The following is an 18,831-nucleotide window of genomic DNA, read 5'->3' as shown; positions in this document are numbered from 1 at the left end:
CAGGGGAGATGACTCCTTTGGGTAAGAGAGCTGTGCAAGCGTGAGGACCTCGGGTCAAATCACCAGTGCCCACATTAAAAACAAAGACAGAAGGCCTTGACCACTGCATGTGGTGATCCACACCTTTACTCCCAGGACTCCAGAGGTAGAGGCAGACACATTTCTATGAATTCTAGGACAACCTGCTCTACACGAGTTCCAGATCAGCCAGGGTTATATAATAGGACCCTGTTTCAGAAAATTAATGAATGAATTAATTAAATTATAAAATGGCCTTGCATACCTGTATCCCTAGTGCTGCAGAGGACAGAGACAGGCAGATCCTGGGATCTGGATCTTAACCAGCCAGCCTAGACGACATGCACTGCAAACTCCAGCTAAAGTGAGAGACCTTGTCTCCATGGAATAAGGCAGAGGATGACAAAGCACAGAGCAGGGACCTACTGCTGTCTTGCTCTGGCCTCTATGGGCATGCAGACACACACACACACACACACACACACACACACACACACACACACACACACTCACACATTAAAACCATTGTTGTTGAATAGAATCGGTAGTTCTGCATCTTGTATTTTGGGCAGCAGACAGTGTATTAGGAAAGCACAGACATTTACATATTTATATGAGTAAGTGCTCCCTGGAGAAATGCATTCTTCCAGGTTCCTGCTTCACACTGCTGTCTTATGGTTGAGGATACAGCTATACATTGGCAAATTAGTAGTGGATACCCGAGGTTCTTCAGATAGCCATAAATTCACAAAGAAGAGAGGAAGGCCAGACCATCTGGGACACAGCTACTGATGAGATGCTGTGCTTCTTGCTGTTCTGGACATTTAATAACACAGCCAAAGTCAGGTGAATTAAGAGGAGGAGGAGGAAGAGCTGGAGTACAGCACCATGGTTAAGAACAGGTACTGCTCTTGCAAAGGACCCAAGTTCAGGACATAGTACCCACAAAGGCAGCTCTAGGGGGACCCGATGCCTCTAGTGAGCCCTGGGAACCCGCACTCATGTTCAGGCATTCACAATCAGAAACATACACACGTACGGTGTTTTTTTTTTTTTTTTTTTTTTTTTTCAATTACACATAGGGAAGTACTCTGTCTTTTTTTCTCTTCCCCATCATCCTGTTCCTAGATCCACTGTACCCAGAGAAATGCAGAGACCATGGAGTAGTTGCTAAGGAGTGTTTGATAGGACCCGTAAGCAGTGCTGGAGTAATCAGAGCATTTTCCTTAAGAAGAAAGACAGAGTGACAATTTCAAGTGCAATTAAAGTCCTCACGCTGGATTTACTGGGCACTTAAGGTAAGGGCTCTGTCTAAAGAAGATGATTGCTGAGACTCCATAGAAAAAGGATTCGGCCAGAGGAAAATCAGCAAGCACTGCAATTAGTCAGCACCTATACACTTCTCATTATCACTGGAATAACGAATAAATGCTGAAAAAGACGCCTGCCTTCAAAATTATGAAAACAGAAATCAAACTCTTACAAACACACAGAATTCAGAGTTCCTTACTGGAATAATCCATAATGGACGATGCAGAAATAAGACAAATGTTAATAGTCATAATGATGTCCTACACTCTTTAATTAGCTTAGAGCTGTGAGAACATTGGTTAAAATAATGGCAGGACCTTGACCTTGGGGCCCACAGTAATGGCCTGATAGTCCAAACCTGAGAAACTGATAGAGATCAAGGAGGGAGAATCTAGTAAATGGTCACCGGAGATGGAAGTTGTATATGACAGACTATTCTGGGGCCGAGAATCCTAGGGGAGGTAATCTGCGGAGAAGGAGGGCTGAAGCAGCCCAGGCAACCTCCAGCATCAGCTCCAGATGAGAATGGACTGAGGCCACTCTCCTTCACTGGCAGCTACTCCTTTTTCCTTGCAGATGGCAGTGGCAGCTGTCTAAGTGGTGCTCAAAAAGAGATACAGCCCATGCATCCCAAAATATTTCATATATGAAAGTGAGAAAAAGTAGACTAACTTTCAAACAGTATATATTTCTTTACAAGAATACAAGTTAACTATTTTATTGAGACATTTTTCTGGGCTTCTAGGTAAGAACTATGAATGTTATGAGCTAATGGGGAGTGGGCAGATCGTATCTCCTGCAGTCATTTCGTTAACACACACTAGGAATTCAAAAGAGCACTAACGGGCATGCATCTAGTATTGTGAATATTTGGTGGGGAACACAGACTGTGATTCACTCATTTTTAGGGTCCACTGTCTCCACTTAGTAGTAGTATAAGGTCTGTCTAGAAACAAAAGTACATCATTCTCAGCAGACGAGATGCAAACACGTCACAAAGAAGGTGAAATTAGGCTTCAATTGTCTGTAAGTAAAATGCAGCTTGAACTTGGGGAGACATGGCAAGACTCAAATCTTCCTCTTTTCAACCCATCAACTATGGTACCTGCTGTCTTGCTATTGCTATAGTGATCCAACTTCCAAAATTCAGAAATAGATCACTTAGGAGAGTTTTCCAGCAGACTGAATCATGGGAATGCTTTTCAGTGCATAGATCAAATGGTTTTTCACAATCTACTGTAAATGTTTAGCTTTCCTGTTGTACTAAAGATGATCACAGGGAAAGTCCACTCTAAACTGTATACAAAAATGATTGTGGGAGCTGCTGGAATGGAAGGGTAAGTACCTCACGTGTGCTACTCCCCTCTCTACTGTTTTCTCAAAAGTATCTATTATTGGTGGTTTGGATTTTTAACATTTTTTAAAGTGAGAAAATTTATACAACAAAAAGGCAAAGGCCCATTGGATAATATTTTGTTTGTCATTGTTTGGTTGGTTTTTAATATTTTTGAGACAGACTGTCCTATAGTCCAGTGTGGATGTCACCTCACTGTGTAACCCAGGATGACTTTAAAATCCTCAATCCCCTGCCTCCACCTTCCAAACTACCAGCATATGCCTCCATGTGGAACTAAGATCCCATCAGATAATGCACCATTTTACAATGAGGTAGCCAAAAGTAGTGCTTGACATCCACGTGGGCATCTCTTCTAAGGAATAGAACATGCAACAAAGATATATAGTAAGGGCAAGGAAGTAAGAAAAAAAATTGACTAACCTAACCCACCTGAGCTCGGCTCACAGGGGTCAATATCCTCGTCATCGCTGGGACACTCTGCTGAGGCCACAAGGATGTCATCTGTGGTCTGCAAAAGAATCACAGTCAGTAGGTTACTTTAAAGTGTACTAGGAGGTCTTCTCTGTCTCAGTTACAGGTGAAACACAGTTTGTGTTTACATCACAAGCTAAGAAACCAAATTCATTATTTTCCTTCCATGAGACACAGAACACAGAGCTTACATTCACGAACATATTTTAGAACTCTCGTGGAAATATCCCCATGTATGACAGATCTTGATTACAACTTATTTAACATGTAGACATAGAAATGGTGGTTTATAACTGGTAGATGCCCAGCCACTCATCTGCAATGAGACGCTGCATACAGGAGCAGGCAGATGTTTAAGACAACCTGGCAGAAACAGGCAATTTGAGATTGATTACAGCCCTGGGGAGCTACAATGTATGCACCAGTAGGCTTTATGCAGTACTTGTGCTTGGCTTCCTGAAGCAGAACAGCCGTAACTTTTTTACATTTGTGAACAGGTAGTTCAATAAATCTTCGAAATGTAGCTTGTCCTCATTGGGAAACACAGATTACATAGAAAATTAGATATGTATTTTTTTAGATGCAAAATGAAGCATTTAAGATATTTTTCAGTTTTCAAAATTTTATACTCAAATATCATTTTTACAATGTTCAGATAGTAGATGCTGTTTCCTCATTGTCTTTTCCATGGCCAAGGTTTCATAGTACATAAAAAGTGTGTGCAGCGTGGGCTGGAGAAAGGTGACCATTTCCTCTGTGACATTATAGTTGCTTCGCTGCACTTACAGCCAAAAAGATAACTGTCACTGTAATAAAAATCAGAGTGTGTAAATCTTAGCAGTTAGTCACATAATCAACACACTGGCAAGCATCAAAGGTTGTTCTTTAGTGCCGCTTACGTGCAGTAATAAACTCAGAGGAGTTATTGCATGGAATTTGTGAAGGGTTACTCCAGATCGTGCTGATGCTAAGGTAAAACAGACCATATCCATGGTGCAAGTCGAATTTGCAGAATGTTCAGGAGATTTGGGCAGTTCGGAAGATGCTTGAGATCAAACCAATGGCGCCATTTAACAGGAATTGGAATAACACAGCATGAGCTAAAGTCATTAGAGAGCCACAATACTGTCAGAGATAACAATGTAAAACTAATTTTAAGAAAACTGAAGACAAGGAGGGAGGGACTTTAATGACAAATGCTTAAAGAGCTTTCAAACCCAGAGTCTTTAGTTCATAAAGCAGAATCTATTACCTTGTTGGCTCTTTGCAATATACCTCGAAATCAACACAAGTCTTTAAGCAGCTTGGGGACATGGGCTCATTGCGTTTTGCTCTTACTTTCTTAAAGAGTTTCTGGATTAATGCATTCCCTTGGTGTGCATTTTCAAGAAGGAATTTCAAATACCAGATTTCTTAGAAGCATAGTTGTTCACAGAGAAAGGCATCAGCCGGTGGTTATGAACAGTTCTTTACCTCTCATTAACATGAGTTTCACCAAAGACCCATTAAGCTTTTGGCACAAATTCATCCTGCAGGATATCACCCATATGAGTGCTAGGGTATCATGATATTGAATTAGGGGTTCCTCAGGGCAATCAACCCAATACATCCCAGAGCAGATAGTGGGCTATTTTCCTAGGGCCAATATTTAGCAGGAAGTTATTATCTTCACTCAGAATGGGAACTCTTTCAATATAACCTAAATTAAGTTAATAACCACAGTTACAAGAGAAATTTCTGTTTTTTTGAGGAATTTTAAATGTATCCATTCAATCCATAACTGTCACTGTTACAATGTTCTTGATAAGGGGAGGAAGAAATGAACACATTTTAAGCCAGGAGTTCTCACTCCAGTATTGATTCCTCATCTCCTCCTGCATCTGGAGGGACATCTGGTAGTATCTGGAGATATATGAGGTTGTTACTGCTGGGATATTGGTGCAGGGCTATTACTGTGAGTATCTATTCATTAGAGACTTGAGGTGCTGTGAAATGGTCTAAAATACACTCTATGACTCATTCAGCAAGAATAATCAAAGGTGCTAAAATTAGGGAACCCTGCCATTAAAATGTAATAATTGACTATGCTTTATTTTCCTTATCTGAAAAAAAATGATGAGTATAATAGACATTGTTTTAAAGGAGCAAGTCAATACATGGAAAGCACTTGGAATATGATCTCATTGTAATTGTTAATAAAAATTTCTAACACTATCAGCACTAATTTTAATATTTCATGAAGGTAGAACTGTTTTAATTAAATCACTTTGAACTATATTTATAAATAGTATAGTTTCAGATATTAAAGTGAAAGTTATACATACAAATTATTTTCAGCTGGAAGACTTGCATTAGCAATTATATTAATATTTGTAATATAGGTAATATTTAAGGTTACATCTTTTACAGTCTCAGTTCAAATTGTGACTTGAGCAAACATCAAGTATAAATGAGGAGGATAGCTTATTAAAATGAATTCATGGCTACATATGTACAAGTCATTAGACAATGTTCTATGTACACCGGTTGCTTAGGTAATGCAAGCCAATCTACTTCAATCTATTTTCTTTAGGGATAATTCCACTTATTTTATTTATTTATTTTTTTGGTTGTGAGCCTTGACTTTCATGACTGCCCTGATTATTCATATTTTTAAGGAGAAAATGTTGTAATAGTCTCAGTATCACTTTTTATAAAACACTATATGTATAATACAAAAGCCATATAATAGTATCTTGTATAGCTCTGTTAAAGTAAAATGAACCACCAGACAAATATACCTCTTTTATAAAAATAGATTTTTAGGTCTCAATGTACTTTCCTGCTATAATACATGTATATTCTTGATTGTTATGTATACATTTATTAAAAACTGAAATCAAACAATCCTTTTATGAATGGAATTTTTAAATTAATGGATGCCTTGACTGAAAACTACATGGTATGAAAAATTAGGAAGCAGCTCATGGAAGGAGGAAAAAAAATACCCTCAAATTTCACTCAGGAGGTGGATTTCACCAAACAATTCTCTAGCCAAAGCTGTGTGATTGAAATTTAATTCACTGTGCTTTGAGCTGCCTCTCTGTGACTTACTGCTGAGAGTGTGGTATTAGAAATCTCAAATACGTCACATTAATCAATTCTGTTCTTAGTAGACTTTTGCTTGATGTTTATAACCTTTTTTCAGAGAGTCAAGCCACTGTAAGAGACAGAATCGCTATCAAGCAAAAGCATTAGCCTCAGGTAGCAGTAGCATTCCATTTAAGTGAGTGTCTCTAACTACGTTTAACCACTCACAGGTCAAGGAACTACGATGATGTTCCCTAGTAGAGATATGTCTGTGCCTGAGCACGGCAAGCATCTATTCTTATTTCAAAAGTCCACAAAAAAACCCCAAAACACACACACACACACACACACACACACACACACACACACACACACACACATGCACACACACACACACACACACATAAAACAAAAACAAAACAAACAAACAAACAAACAAACAAAAAAACTAGGTCTCCATACCTGTAAACAAAGCAACATGGAAAGAATGTGAGAAATAAAGGGTCAAAATTTAATCTATCATGTTCTGCATGTGAACACCTACATACAGGACTTGGGGAAAATGTAGTCAGGAGCCATTAGCCCAATTTATCTAATAGTTAAGGATACCAGGGAAGACTTTTTGATGGTTTATAAATTGTAACGATACTCTCTTTTTAACAGGACAAGTAGTCTCCCCCCGCCCCATCATTTGCAGTATATATATGCTATTTTCCAATGATAATAATAAAAAAGCACAGCTCAAGTGCCTTTGTGGTTAAGAAGATATATGGAGAGTGAATGAACAAATTTTATGTCCCTTCTAAGAACAACAATATTTCTAGATGTCATTTTCATGATATGTGGTTGTGTGGAACACAACCCTGTCAGTCAAGACACACACAAGAAACATCAACCAGAACAGCAAACATGCTTTGTAAGGAAAAGGGCAAATTCCAAGTGTGAAATCCAGATACTTCACTTATTTCAAAACTTTAATTTAAACGATCTTTCTAAACTACAGTAGTCTATTCTCCTGTATATGACAAAAAGTTATATATACATATATAACCTAAAATGCAGATGGAAGAGTTACTGTTATCAGTGTCATAGTTAAGTACTTGCTAAAACAACAACAACCTATCATTTGTATATTCATTTACCCAATTTGAATATGTGAACCTTGCCATTCATGAATATTTAGGGAAAGCTTACACTTCCCTGAGAATAGTCAGCTTTCCAATTTCTTTAATGTTTTTCCCAATTGATGCCCAAGGCAATTACAAAAAAGTGGCCATAAATCATCTCTCTGCTTGGGGAAAAGACAGACTTGAAAGCTATTCAATTTTCTTCAGAATTTTTTTCAGCTGCTTAAAATGTAGGCAATGACTTCAGGAGAGTTAAAGGAGGAATAAGTAGAGAAACTCTAGCAGGTAAAGAGATCTACTCACACTAACACTCATTTTTGTGTACAGTTGACACGAGTTATCTTAATAGACCAAACTCAGGAAATGTAGAAACGTGCATAATGTGGCAAGTCAATGCATTTTAAGGAAAAGAGAGAGAACAACATTGGACTCCCGCCTAATTAAAAGGGAATGCTGTTTCAGCTAATTTATGTAACACAATAAAACCTTCAAGGAAGAAATGAGGTGTAAGAAAATATGAAACTAAATTATTGCTTTTAACTAAAACAGCATGTCTCTTTTATTACTTCTTTGAACTACTGTTGGCTTTTATTTTCATATTGCAGTTCCAATTTTAGCCAATGCATATTTGGAGGATCATTCAAGAGCTTAAACTTTCAGAAAGGCATCTCAAAAATCTATTCTCAATAATCAGAATTTGGGGGGCAGGTAAGACCTCCAAATATTACTGGCGGTAAAACACAGGGACGAAAGAGAAACTAGAGAATGGGGTAGTCCAATGTCCCCATTTTATTTGTTTTGGCTTTGGACAAATCACTTTTTGAATGATTTAGGCTATTTCCAAATTAAATACTGACAGATGTTTACAAATGTAAATTGAGGCTTTTTAATGGTGTTAAAATGAATCTCTAGCTCCACTATTGAGACTGAATGGACTAATTAGTCACACAGGTTAAACCGAAAATCCTTGCTGGTAATGAGGCCAAAACATAATTTATGACTGTAGCATGCCAGTGGTGGATAGCTTCAATCAGCAGGATTCCAAAATCCTTGATTTCACTGTTGGCATGTAACATGTCGAGGAATAAAATCACAGTTTACTGAGTGTTCACAGATTTTCTTGTACTAAGACTGACTTTAGTAATCATTCATGTAAGCTCTTCATTTTATGTATTAGGAACCTGGAGACAGAAAAATAATAAACATAACCAAAATTACATGTTTAATTAATGAGACTATATACACCTTCAGTAAATTGTGATTATCTTTTACTCCAGATGTCCATCCATTCAGCCGTTCCTCCAATCATGTATACATGCACACGTGTATCCGCCCATCCCAACCCATTGCTTTGATGTACCTTACAAAGATACATGGTGAAATTAGTTTAAAACAAGTGAAAATGTGGCAGAGGCAGAATTACCACAGTGTGAAAAACCACTACAATCATTAAATGAAAGAGTTACATACACAAGGAGATCCATACACAGGTATTTTATTGTTTGATATGAGATCAAACAGAAAAATAATGACACTAAGGGAAAAAATATAAACTCTACACTTCTATTTTGAAAGTCCTATTATAAAAATCTATTTCAGCACATGTATTGTTTTATTTTTGCTTTTATGTTTTAAAGATTTATTTTTTTCATTTTATGCAAATAAGCAGTTTGTCTTGATAACTTGATATGTTATCAAGTGTGTGCCTGGTGCCCATGGAGGTCAGAAGGATCCCCTGATCCCCTGGAGCTGGAGTTATAAGCAGTTGTGAGCTGCCCTCTGAATACTGGGAAATGTCCTGTGTCATCTTGAAGAGCAGCATGTGCTCTTAACCACTGAGGTGGCTCAGTAACCCCTATTGTCGTTTTTTAAGTAAATCCAGAAAGTTATTCATTGACTCGCCCCAATCTTGAAGTTTACTGTTTTTTTTTAAGCAATCTCTGAATATAAACATGTGACTAAATTCTTGGCACACAGGGAAAAAGTGCATTGTTGAATCTTTCCTGTCTTTAAATCTACTTGAATAACAATATGGTCACTTACTCTGTTTTCTTCCCACTAAGCCACTGATGAACATCCATTCAACTTCCAAAGTCTCTCTTATTACCCCCGTCTTCATAACATAAACTACAAATGAGATATTTCTTTTTGCCCCTCAATCAGCATTAGAAGTCTGTCAAGTTATCTTTTTTTTTTTTTTTTTTTTTGGTTTTTCGAGACAGGGTTTCTCTGTGTAGCTTTGCGCCTTTCCTGGAACTCACTTGGTAGCCCAGGCTGGCCTCGAACTCACAGAAATCCGCCTGCCTCTGCCTCCCGAGTGCTGGGATTAAAGGCGTGCGCCACCACCGCCCGGCAAGTTATCTTTTATTAAGTAATAGTTTATTCATAATGCTCTTTTTCCTTAAAATAATCTAGACATGAGTTATTGATCAAGTTAGCATTATTTCCACAATGATCCTTGATTAGAAATTCAAAAACAGAGTAGGATGGAGCCAGAAACAGCTAATTAGGGAAGACTTTTTAGGGGGTGAGGAGGGTACTAGTTATTGTCAAAGCCTGTGTCCTCTGGACAGAGCTTTAACCCAGGGTGGTACGTGAGAACCTCTGTAGCACATAATGCTTTGGAAAATGGAACAGCAAGTGGTAAGGACATGGCTAGGATCAATGACTGCTTAGCAGAAAGTTCACGTTCTGCTTTTATTGGACTCTATCAGTTGAATACAGATAAGGTCATCAACCACGAGCCCCAGGTAAGCCGGCATCCGCACAACAACTCTATGGAAAAAATCGTTGGTCAGTGATGGCCAACGAACATTATCTACCTCAGACGTCATAATGGCATTTTGTTTGCTACTCGGAGAATTCATCCTTTACTGGGTCCAGCTGTATTGGAGTGCTCAGCTTCTGTACTTGAGTACTTCCCTCCTCATGGGTCACACTGATTTATTAATATGTAGTTAGGACGTGGCACTGCTGGAGCACCTAAGGTTGATATCTACTAGGTTGATCAATGTTGCTCAAATACTAGTCCGGAATTCAAGTCTCAGTTCTGGTCTTATATATAATATCCACCGTCTTGAACCGCTTCATGTATTCTAAGCACATATATTCATAGCACTTGCATGCGCACTTGTTCACGCACACAAATATATCACATACATATATTATATGTATGGATATGGATACACATCTAAGTATTTGTATATATGAATCATAATAATTCACCTATATAACCATGCATGATTGCTCATGCCTGAAACCCCAGCACTGGGGAGGCTGAGGCTTGAGACATTCTAGAATAGCCTGGGCTGTCTCAGAGAAATAAAAATAACAGAGATAATAATAATAATAATAATAATAATAAATTTTCTATCCCATGGTTATGTTGTAGGAATCATATTTGATGTGCGAAAATATTTTGGAAAGCAGGGAAGCACTCACAATGCAGTCTTTATATGCATATGATGGCTATTCTTGGTTGTCAACTTGACTACACCTGGAGTTGACTACATTTTGATTACAATTAATAGACAGTGGCTTTGGTTCTTGCATGACCATAAGGACAGTTGTGCCAAGTGCTGACAATGACCCTAAGCATCCATTTCATTAGATACATCCTCTTTTCACACATCCTCCCATCCTTCCAGCTGCACAGGGTCTGTAGCCCTTGCTCCAGCTGGCTCTTCATATAAGGCTATCACTGGGGGCAGCATCCCTTTTCCCAAGATGGAATTCATTGTAGTATTGCTTATTTAGTGCATATATGCGAGCTTGATAATTAATCAATAAGTTAAGAAGTGCCAATTCATGCCTGGCAACAAGATAGCACTAAATACACAAATTCACAGATATTAAAGTCCTAAGTCCTGTTCACTCTATGTGACTGACAACTTATTGTATTCCAGGACCCAGATTTCACTGCTACTTTATGACACATGGTATCTACAGCGTTTAAATAAAGAGAGAAATGGAGGAGGTCAGTTAGCAGCACTACTAAGTGAAAAGAAAGAAGGGGAGAAGGAGGGAGGGATAGAAGGGGGAGGGAGAGAGGGGTGGGGGAGAAAGGGGGAGGGGGAGAGAAGAAGAGAGACAGAGAGACAGAGATTCTCTCAGGGTGACCTACGCACCAATGCTCCATGGTATAGTGGTTGTATCTGTAGTTATAATAGATACGACCTGTGGTATATTTACTGTATTTATTTTAAAATGTGCCAATGAACTCTTATGAGACAATGAGCAAAATTTTTTTTACATTAAAATATAAGAGTATATACCTTCCCAAATTATCTTGAAGTGCAGAATTTTGAGACCTACTCAGATGAGTTTTATTTTATTTCAAATACTGCATGTCAGAGTTCACATTTATATTTAAGCATATGTCTCAGTTAAATAGAATTGGCTTAAAATCATATTACTACTTAAAATTCTGGCATATTTCCTTTAAGCATCTACATAGATTAAATATTTTATGAAAACAACTATGGCTATGAGCAAACAATTTCCAAAGTATAATCATGTAAATAGTGAGTGTTTTATCTTGACTTCAAAATTGCAAGAAATATTACATATGACATTTGAATTTGTTACTATCATTACAGTAAGAATCTTTTTTCCTTATGGTCACCTAGTCTAATTTCACCACAAATCTTCTTGTGACAAACGGTGTTTGTCACCATTGCTCATATGTGACAGCTCATTAAGTCTCAAAATAAGAATGAGAAAGTATAGATTCTTTTCCAGAAGTATATCACCTAAGACCTGGAGAAGAGAATTAAGGTGAAAATCATACCTTTGGAAAAATTTACCTGCCTTATAACCTTTCTGGATGTGACAATGAAACTTTATATCTGGTTTTTACACGATGCCCTGTGGTGGGAATTTAAGGTAGAGAAACAAACAAACAACAAACAAACCGATTAAGTCCTGGCATTATGTTTAGTAGAAAGAATGCCTGAAGGTTAGGTGGGAGGCAAAGCTCAAAATGTCTTGCACTGAGTTCATCTGTGGACTATTATGAAGCATCTTTGTCCTTCAGGAATGCACTAAGATAAAGCCTACTTTAGAAAGGTCTTGGGGGGGTTGGGGGGTGGATGAATAATCATTCCCTCTCTTTCTTTCACATTCAATATCCCTTATAGCTACTCCTGTCTCCTACAGACTTTATTGCAATAGTTTTATATTGTATGAACTTTTATTTGATTGCATGGAAAATATGCCTTTCTGTTTTCCTTCAAAAGCCAACAATACATTTAAAGTTTTATTTTCCTTCTGAAATGAAAATTATATGGAGATTAGGACTGGCTGACACAGCCATCAACTTCGGACCAAGAAATAAACGCACAGTCAAGTGCAATCATGCAGTTTATTTCCATTGATTCTCATACGCATTTATTACTCCATTCATCCATAGTGATTTGCTGAATACTTTTGAGTAATGAAGAGTTGTACAGTGGAAAACATCACTGATACTTTTCTGGCTCCAAATATTTATCATACAGTGATTAAACTTGCAGTTGCTTCTTTTCAGTTTTGAGGCAACATCTATCCATTTATGGATCAGGCAATTAATCATTCACACACTGAAGGCTGCTTTTCTAGTGACTGGTATAATACTTAGCAACAGGATACAAATATCTGACCAGTGAACCAAACATTATTTCAGCCCATATAAAACATAAGTGATTTCATAGAGAAATTAAGTGTTTTAACTAACCACTGTATGATACGAGATATAATTCAAGCACTTAAAAATTTGATACAAATAATTTCAAAGGTGGTGCTTGATGGGAGCAAAGTTGCTCTATGATCCATGAAAAGTCATCACTTAGAAAAGGAAGAAGTATGGCCATGTTAATTTATTTAGAAAATTATGGCTTTCCCATCATCATTAAAAAAAAAAAAAAAAAGACACCCTTTGTTTTTACTTTATGAACAGGTACTTCACCTGCATGTGTCTGTGAACCATGTGTGTGCAATGCCAGTGGAAGCCAGAAGAGGGCACCAGATCCCCCGGGGACTGGAGTAGCTAACAGTTATCAGCGGCCACATGGTGCTAGGAGCGGTCAGCATTCTCTAATGCTGGGCCATCTCTCCAGCTACTCCCATCACCATGTTTAAGCAACTGAGGTCCTCTCGTTCCATAATTAAATCAACAGTGCTGATATTTAACTTCCCTTTCCCCCTGCACTTTCACCTGTATGCCCTTCTATTTAATTTGTAGCCCCCAACTGCCAGTGTGGCCATCTCAGGAGGAAAGAACACCTCACATCAGGCCAGCCAGCCAATGCTGTTTGACTCTTACCAACACATCATAACATCTGGGCTCGCCTATAAAGCTGCAGGTTGATGTAGATATTGTTTCCAGTTGTCATTACTATAAGATTCCATAAGCCTTTGCTAGTTGGAAATGTGTTTGTGATAATAAACTTGTGATACAAGAGACAATCTACTTGTTCTGCTAAAACCCTTCTTGGTACAAGGAAGGTATTTTACATGTGTAGTTCCCCAGTTTAATTACTACATTCTGAACAATGTATCAGAATAATTTGCCCCAAACATGTAGGTAGAGTGCATGCATGCGTGCGTGCGTGCGTGCGTGCGTGCGTGCGTGTGTGTGTGTGTGTGTGTGTGTGTGTGTGTGTGTGTAGGTGAAATTAGGCCGTTTTATTTGTTCTTAAAGATGTTTTTTAAGATAGACAGGTTGTCCTGGTGAATCTGAAAAAAAAAATGCTAAATGACCAGATCAGTCTTTGTGATTCAATCCTCAAAGTCCCAACAGGGAAGGTGCCATGCATTGGTCCTCTTTGAGAAACCTGCTCTTTCTATAGAAGGCAGAGAAGGACTGTATTTGCATTTGAGCTGAACTGACTCGGCTTAAATCCCAGCTCCATCACCTAACAGCTCTGTGGCCCTGGGCAACTTTCCTAAGTTCTCCAGGTTTCTTCCTGTGTAAAAGTGAAGTCATCGTCAATGATTCTGCACAGGTAACATGAGAGCGAAGGAAGGGATCGAAGGCTGACAGGACTATGGACAAGCATGGTAGCTGGTCCATGAAGCTGTATTGAGCATTTATTATGCAGATACAACTGGATCTCAAACTGGCACATGTTTACCTTTGTCTTTATGGCCATGTGGGAGGAAATAATAATCCTTAGCACTAGACTCCATAAATATTTAGGCACAAAAATTCCCTCCATGAGGGAGAAATTCACAATTCTCCATTTAAAGATGTTATAAACAATATATTGTATAGTATAGTGTATTGTATATTGTATTATATGATATGAGAGCAGTGATGAAACCGTATGAAGCATCATCAAAACATGGACATGCTGAAAACACAAGGAGCATCTCTGTCATTCTTCTCAACTGCTGACTGACCCAAGAATTCATCATCTTTGGAGGCTCTGAGGGTACGAGTAGTTCCTTTCTAGTTAAAGCAAGGGACACCCTTGCACACTCAGGCATGGGTCAGGTGACCAGTGCAAATAACTGCTGTGCCTGGGTGCAGGTCCCGACCTGCTAGCTTTCCATCCAGTTAGCAACTTACTCCTGTCACTTTAAGCTTCATTTTTGGACATGTGGATGGTGAAAATAACAAGTAGGATAATTTCCTCCTATTTCCTCCTGCATTTACATAGTATGTCTTTTAAATAGTCCCCTGTTCCAGTGAATGTTTTTGTAAAGCCTTTAAGAAATGCTGGAGGATAGCACTCATCAACACCACTCCTGACTGTTAATTCTTGAGGGCACTTGGAAGTTGGTGCAAGGCCCTTTAATGATGAGTTAGAGATGCACAAGAGGGATGGGGGGGGGGTCCTGATTGTCTTCTATTGAGAACTAGGCGCTTCATTGGAAAGACCACCTTTGTGCACATGCATCACTGGACAGCATCTGTGACACAATTCTTCCTACAAGTACGGGGGTGTTTGATTTATTCATGTGATCTGGCTGTGGCCTTTCCTCCCTGCACTCCTCTGCCAAATCTGTCTCCCATTTCCCTTCATTCCAAATGGTGGGATGCTTGCTGATCAAGGATATGGAACAAACCTAGTCAATACAAAAATGTTCCCAGGAGAAATTATGAAAGCATCCAAGTCTACCTTTAAAACTGGACGTTTAGAAGTCATTTTTCCTTATGATTGGTATCATCCTCAGAACTATCAACATATCAATGTCTCAGAGCCCAAAGTAGATCATCACCCATGCCTCAACGCTTCCCTAAACACTGTGAGCATGTGTGGTGTGTGCATGTATTGTATGTGTGTGTGTGTATGTGTGTGTATGACCCTGTGTGTGCAGAGGCCAGTAGTGGACATTGAGTGTCTTTCTATCACTCTCCACATTATCCCTTTACTACAGGGTCTCTTCCTGAGCCTGAAGCTTGTCTGGCAGCCATCAAGCCCCAGCGATCCTTCTGTCTGTGTGCCCTCATAACACAGGGGTTACAGGTCTGAGGACGGTCACGTCCAGCTTTGTATGTGGGTTCTAAGTGTCCAAACACGTCTTCCTCAGGCCTGTTTCAATTACTAATGGCTCTTCTCTCTTCTAAAGCTTTGTAGGCTCCTCCCCCTTCCAATTTGCTCCTCAGATTTACTTTGAGCTGGAACACAAGATAATGTTGAGAAATGATAAACTGTCTCTAAAGGGAAGAGTGTCAAGAAGGATTCTTAAATAAGAAATCCCAGGTGATTCATAAACACTTAGATGTGGCTCATGAGTTCCAGCACCTAAGACATGTCCATTTTCTACAAGTGCAACATTTCCCATGAAGACAGTTTGCAATTCTTTCAGAAATATTTGAATTATGATGATCTCACCAAGTCCAGAAAAACTTATTATTCTCTCTCTATTAATCCTTTTAAAATGTTGTTTTTATTATTATTTATTTTATGTGTATGTGTATATGGAGTGCGGGCAGTAGAGGCCAGAAGAGGACACCGGATCCCCTGTAGTTGGAGTTACAGGCAGGTGTGGACAACCCAAGTCAGGAACTGAGCTTTATTCAACACCATTAACTGTTGATTCTGCCCAGCCCCCCATCTCAATTGTTATTTTCTAAGATTAAGTGAAATAGAAACCAATGGTTTCTGTGTTCCCCTGAGTTTGCTGACATGGAATGACAGAGGCTGAAAAGCCATGGTCTTACCTTCTTTGATAACTTGTTCCCTGAAAGCCTGGCTGGTTCACTGATACACATGCAGATGGAATCTGATGTGGTTTCGCTGTGATGGTGCAGACTTGGTGACTAATCATGTACCCTGAGCACGGGAAGGAATACTTTCCACACTGGTCATATTCCTGCCTTCCTAAAGCAGTTATTTGCTTAACAAACCAAGAGTCAAACAAATCGAGTCTGGCTACTGATTACAGGATCTTGTATTGGCCTCCCTAGAGGTCTAGTCCATGGTCCTTTGAGTTGGGCATGCCTACATTGAAATCTGGGCTCTATAAAGGGTACAGTTAAAACTCCAATGAATTATGCATGAGTTTTCACCTGGAAAATAGGAAGGTTCAGTACCAATCTCTGCAGTGCAGCTGTCAGACTTTAGAAACCATGATAGATGCCATGAATAGCACTCTTTCTGGAAAACAGTAAGTGTTAAATAAACCTTGGCTATTGTCCTAATTATTGTTTGTGACCTACTTCCAGTACGCTAGAAGGCAATGCCTTTCTCATTAAAGTGGATTAAACCCCACCACCCGAGGACCACTAGATGCAGACTGTGTACATTTGCCTTGAAGAGAATATTGTAAAGGGGAGGAAAGAAGGTAAATATTTCGTGAAGAATGCAAATGTATTTTTTTTCTGAATGCCCTATTTTGCTTCTCAACTGCTAAACTTCATTTTCTTTCAAAATATACTCCCGACCATTCCAAAGCATTTTGAGTTGGAAAGCCTTGTTTTTGTTTCATAATAAGCTAACCGCAGGTGCAAACTCAGGGGAGACAGACCTTGGAAATTTTAAGTATGTTGCTATGGCAATGGTTTGCAAGAATGTGTATGGGTTCTGTCTTAGCTTACAAGCATTCAACTGAGTTCATATGTAGAAGTTCAAATCACTAGACACACAATGAAACAACTTTCTGTTGCCTATAGCAACCAGAGAATACTATCTATCTATCCATTCATCCATCTATCTATCTATCTTTCATCTACTGATCTATCATCTATTCATTTACAATGTAGAAAACTAGTTCTTTAATTGCCTGGTTTAAATGGCTCCTTTCCCCCAGATTGAGTTCTCTAGGAGAGGATGCATACACAAACTATTATAATCATTTTCATCATTGTTGCAATTTCCAGACATGAAATAACTGTAAATTTTTTCTAGTGAATTTCACATTACCAACAACAAAATTGAAATACACATGAAGAAGAGTGATAAATTCAAGAACTGTGGAAGATTTTTTTTAAAAGGATGCCTCTTACAGGCAGAAAGTGGGAGTACAAGATTCTTTTCATTGTACAACTGTCCCAGAATGTCACCATCACCTACAGAAAAAAGACAGCCAAAGTCACTGTGCGATTGCATGCGAACCATCCTTACCGTAATGTCCTTAAATGTCTCACTAATGTTTAATGCTAAAACCCGAATGCTAGCCTCATGATTCTCTGACAACAGGTAAAGATTCTTGGCAAATGCACTCTCATACCCCATAAATGGTTTTCACAAAATACTGAAAATATAGCTCTAAAGTTATGTACTTGGTAATGTAGCAACTATTAAAATATTTTTGCAAGTTATAAAGCTCTTCCATCTAAAATTAACAATATAAAACTTTTGATCAATATTTAAAAAAGCATTCACCAGAGAGTTGGATTTCTATGGGTATGTGTTCTTCAGTGTCCTTAGCAAAAACATTTACTGTGAATGGTTCAGTGTCATCTAAAGTGACATGCGTAACATAAGTCCAGATGACCATGTCATCTCCTGCTCACCTACTGACAAACCCTTCCCACAGCATGGGCAGCTACCAAAACCTGACAGTCACTGAAAATTTGCTTTGGTGCTTTAGTTTACCCACTCCTCAGTACACACATATACATGTACAGGTATGTGTATACACACACACACACACACACACACACACACACACACACACACCCCTTGTCTCTGCCTCACTACTTGCTGTAACACCGTGTTGATGCATTTGAAACTTGTCGTTATGTTCTTGTTACACCCCCCCACCCCCACCCCATCCTAAAACAGCCTACAGCAATGCTGGAATTAAACACATGAGAATACAGTAATTAGCCATGCAAACTGTCAAGTGGCTGTAAAAACGGAAACCAACTCAGGAAACAGAACCATCAGCATTTTCAAGATCTAAGAGGAATTTGCATTGAGTTTTCATTTATTTTAAAAATAAATAGACTGCTTAAAAAAAGTCACTGAGATTTCTATGGAAATAGGGCAACTCAGCTGATGTGTCTTTACATTTTGGTTCTCACTATGTAGATAATATAGAAAAGTT

The 18,831-nt window shown here is 38.7% G+C and overlaps 1 protein-coding gene across 37 annotated transcripts in view; it reads right to left on the bottom strand.

The window, feature by feature from the left end:
• Nrxn1 (neurexin 1) overlaps positions 1–18,831 on the bottom strand; it is a 1,067,728-nt gene that overhangs the window by 26,588 nt on the left and 1,022,309 nt on the right. For 28 of the 37 annotated variants that reach the window (XM_037198226.1, XM_037198233.1, XM_028893236.2 and 25 more), the window contains one exon: positions 3,107–3,194. In XM_037198226.1, coding sequence (XP_037054121.1) covers positions 3,107–3,194 — 88 coding nt within the window. The remainder of the gene's footprint in view (positions 1–3,106; positions 3,195–18,831) is intronic. The other 9 variants (XM_037198228.1, XM_028893306.2, XM_028893338.2 and 6 more) reach the window with 1 other exon arrangement.

The sequence above is a fragment of the Peromyscus leucopus genome, chromosome 22 (assembly GCF_004664715.2).
Source record: "Peromyscus leucopus breed LL Stock chromosome 22, UCI_PerLeu_2.1, whole genome shotgun sequence".
Classification (NCBI taxonomy): domain Eukaryota; kingdom Metazoa; phylum Chordata; class Mammalia; order Rodentia; family Cricetidae; genus Peromyscus; species Peromyscus leucopus.
The sequence above is the reverse complement of the archived record's forward strand: the minus strand, read 5'-3'. Positions and strand labels throughout refer to the sequence as shown.